Source organism: Ananas comosus, linkage group 5 (genome assembly GCF_001540865.1).
Source record: "Ananas comosus cultivar F153 linkage group 5, ASM154086v1, whole genome shotgun sequence".
Classification (NCBI taxonomy): Eukaryota; Viridiplantae; Streptophyta; class Magnoliopsida; order Poales; family Bromeliaceae; genus Ananas; species Ananas comosus.
The window spans coordinates 9,363,032-9,367,207 of record NC_033625.1 but is presented as its reverse complement, the minus strand read 5'-3'; the positions used below and the strand labels follow the sequence as shown (position 1 = coordinate 9,367,207).

The following is a 4,176-nucleotide window of genomic DNA, read 5'->3' as shown; positions in this document are numbered from 1 at the left end:
GCTTAGAAATTAGTCGAATAGAACCTAGAGGAGTTAAATAGATAGTTCTAGCACGGATTCGAAGCTCGAACCATAGATTTCTCCCTCGTTGCCATTCTAGGGCACATTTTGGGATTTTTGGAAATCTAAGGTTTTGATCTATTTTGATGGGTCGTAAACCTAATTGCTAGGTCTATAAACACATTGGCGAAGACGGTTCGTCGATCCGACGAGCGAGTGCGAAGATATCGCCGAAACAGGTACTTGTGGGTTCATTTTGCCCCAAGGAGTGAAGCGACGTGCGAGGACTGCGACGTCGAGTTTTCTAGCTTTATGGCGCTACCAAAAGGTGGGGGAGTGTCATCCTGAAGCAGTTGAACTGCTCCCTATGTCTGAGTTTTCATATTGATCAAGTGCATATTGCAATATAGCATTATAGGGTGTTAAATGCAATTGTTACATCTTATTGCATGCTAGTGTTAGTCTGGTTTTGCGAATATAGTGAATGAGAACTTAGTATGCATGAGTTGAATGTGAGGAAGTTAACCCTATATGAGATGAGCATGTTTATGTGAATAAGAACCTAGTATATTGTAAACTAGTGTATTGAGAATGAGTGGCATCTAGTCAACAATGAACACAGAACGAGTGGCATCTAGTTGATATGGAACATGAAAACCTTAGTGTAGCCGAACACTATGAGATTGAGAACTAGAATACTTCGATTATATGTTGAGACCAACCCTAGTTGGTAGGGTGTTCCCAGTTCATGAGATTGGATCGAGCTCACTTAGCCTGTCTGTACCTGAGGTGGTAGCTCCACACAGGTAGTGCACTCCGGAGGTTGTCACGCGAGGGGGCTAACGTATTTGCCCTTGGACTAACGTATATGTCCGCAGGCGGTCTCGGGGCTAGTCAAGCAGCTGGACTTCGCCCCTATGAGACTTACACACTTGAGACTGAGAGCGAACCTCAGTTTAGCCGAGAGATTGGGTGATCTAATGAATAACTTTATTGTTGAACATAGTAGACTAGTAGTCAACCTTTACTATGATTATCATGCATGCATTACATCGAATTGAGGCATAGTTAGATGTTTACTTGTTTAATTATCAGTAATGCTTTCAATTCCAAATATCTATCTACCTATCTAGTGTCTCTCTATGCCTGCTTAGACCTAGTGTGGAGATCGGCGGAGTCGGTGGCCGAACCCACTGGGAACTATTCGTAGTTCTCACTCCACCATGTTGCAGGTCCGAGCTCGAGCGCCCCCGGTGAGGATCGCGGTAAGGGCATAGCGCCCTAGAGATTGTAGCAGTTTACTTTCCTATTTGCACTAGAGTTACCCTGTACCTATTTTGAGAGTAGATCGATGTATAGGGTGAGGTTTTGAGAGGATTGTATATATATTGTACGGGTTTGGAAGAATGCAAATTGTAATAATTGTATAAAGTTAAATGAGTTTAGTAGTTAAGTATATCTCTCTTTTTTTCACTTGTATGGTTGTATTACTCGTGATGCTTGCTCTCGTATCGCATAGCACTCTTTGTGCTTTCGTTGTTGTTGAATGATTGTGTATGTATTCAAGTTGTTTTCCTGGAAACTTGTTGTACACAATCTCGTCGTTTGAGCCTTGGGCGGACAGGGGAGGTGCTGTCCGTTCGGTGGTCCGCTCGCCGCGCCCGAACCGTATCGAATTGATAGCGGTCTCGGGGCAGGGGCGTGACAGTCGTGGTATCAGAGCGAGTAAGAGCAAGTAGAAGAGAGAGTCTAGGGTGGACCTAGGAGACTTTAGGATGGTGAACCTTGAGGATTATAGGTGCGTGAGTGCGACGTGAACCTATGACACGGCGGAAGTTGATCGATTGGGTCAAAGTTGGTGTTGATACTCTAGTAATTGCTAGAGGTGAATTGAGTGATACTAGTCCTTGGCTCAAGGCGGTTGTGTTGGCGGCTGACAACACAATGCCGAGAGTCGAGAACGGGTACACTTATGAGCTTCCGTCTGATTAACATAGTTGAACTATGTCGTTTCGTAATTGCGAAGACGTTGTTGGGTTAGATAATTAACCAACTGTTTGCGTTTCAGGAGCTAATGGCACCGAAGAGACGTTATGCGTGTAGGACTGCTCCGGCACCACCTCCAGAGCTGCCCGAGCCAGCTGTGCCTCCGGTGGCGCCAGAGCCAGCTGGGCCTAGTGAGGTACAAGAGTTGCGAGCGTAGGTTGCGGCGCTAACGGGACGGTTCGATCGGCTCCAGGAGATGTTGGAGCGATAGGCAGCGACGGCAGTTGGTCTAGGCCGTGATCCGCCTGCCCCTTCGGTTCGCACTCCTAATGCGGCTGAGGGTGTGGGCGATGCGCCGGTTCCGGTGGCGGCGCAACCCCCACCGGTGGATATTCCTCCTGCGGTGTCGAGTTTTCCTACGCCTGTAGTGGCGGCTGAGGAGGCGGAGCGAGAGCCGGGATACATGGCTCTCACAAGATTCACGAAATTTCACCGGCCTACGTTCGACGGAGATGTGATAGATCCTTGGACAGTGGAGACATGGTTAGCGACAATGGAGACCCTGTTCGAGGACATCTACACTGAGGAGCGAGATAAGGTGAATTTGGCCGCACACTGTTTCGACAAACGGGCCCAAGTGTGGTGGAAGCGAGTAAAGCAAGATCGAGCTCCGGCTCTTACCCCGATCGATTGGGAGGAGTTCCGGAAGCTGTTGTTTGCGGAGTACTTCCCCGACAGTGATAGGCGGAAGATGCGGGAAGACTTCAGGAAGCTTAAGCAAGGCAACCGCACGGTTCGGGAGTACGAGCGGGAGTTCACCCATCTTTTGAATTGCGTCCCGGACGTTGCGGTAACGGAGCAAGACCGAGCAGATTGCTTCGTGAGAGGACTCCGACCAGGAGTGTTTCGGACGGTGCATGCCTTCAAGTTCCATACTTTTGAGAAGGCCTTGGACCGTGCCTTGTGGGTCGAGCACGAGAACGCTTGCGAGCGTGAGGATCGTGAGATGTACGAGAAGGACAAAGAGAGGAAGCGACCGGGCGGTAGTTCGGGGGGACAATCGAGTTCTAGGAAGCCCCAGAAGTATCCACGATCGCAATTGAAGGGCCGCGGAGCACAGCGGTGTATCTTTTGTGGCGGTGACCACCGACCTAGTGTATGTGAGCAGCGCCGAGGAAAGTGCTTTAAGTGCGGGCAAGCCGGACACATTGCACGTGACTGTCCTCAGGGAGGAGCTTCTCCTGCCCCGTCTGTTGCATCGGCCCTGGCGATTTCGGCTCGTTATGGAGTTCCACTTGCTGCAGCGTCGGTTGGACGTGCGGCGGCGCCACACCAACCTGAACCAGCACGATCGGCTCTGAGCGGCCGGGTGTATGCCGCTCAAGTGCAAGTCGAGGAACCCACCGAAGCCGAGGAGCGCAATGTGGTGGCAGGTATGATTTTGGTTAACAGTGTTCGAGCAAGGGCTTTTTTGGATACTGGCGCGTCTCACTCGTTCATTAACCGATCATTTGCTCAAGAGCATGATGTCGAGATTCGTCTAGGGGAGAACGTTTGACATGTAGAAGGACCCGGACAGTCATTTGTTGTTAGGAAGTGGTGTTTGGCGTGCCCAGTGCAAGTAGGCGACTGGGTTATGCCGGTCGATCTATTGGTACTCAAAAGATTGAAAGAGTTCGACATAATATTAGGCATGGATTGGCTCTCGAAGTATTATGTGTCTATCGACTGCAAAGCTAGAGTGATCATATTTCGGGTGCCGGGATGTGAGGAAGTGAATTCTCGAAATACGAGAGATTTGACTTCATCCCGAACCGACCAACGGTCGTGTTGGTGTACTTTGGAAAAAAAAATCAAAGATATTAAAATCACCAAAAGTGCATTGAAAACGAGTCCACGAGAGCAAATAGTGCGAAATCTGCACTGGAGCAAAACTGCTCTCGGGGACCGGTCCCTGGCAGGGAGAGACCGGTCCCATCGGCTGGTGTTGCGGGGGTTGCTTGAGGCAACCGGTCCCTGGCAGTGAGGGACCGGTTCCCGAACGTGATCCCAGCACGAGAAGCCAAAAATTGGCTAAGTCCTGAAGTCCCAGCTCTCGGGAACCGGTCTCTCAGGAAGGAACCGGTCTCCCGAGGACCGGTCTCTCTGGGAGAGACCGGTACCCGAACGCGTGACCCGAGCTGAAGCTCT

At 50.2% G+C, this 4,176-nt stretch overlaps 1 protein-coding gene across 1 annotated transcript; it reads left to right on the top strand.

The window, feature by feature from the left end:
• LOC109710682 lies at nt 2,450–3,544 on the top strand. Its single transcript, XM_020233416.1, has one exon. It carries the CDS (start codon nt 2,450–2,452, stop codon nt 3,542–3,544), a length of 1,095 nt encoding a protein of 364 aa, XP_020089005.1.

Excerpts from the sequence above, each read along its gene's own strand:
- LOC109710682 (XM_020233416.1), top strand. The coding sequence starts at position 2,450 with ATGGCTCTCACAAGATTCACGAAATTTCACCGGCCTACGTTCGACGGA.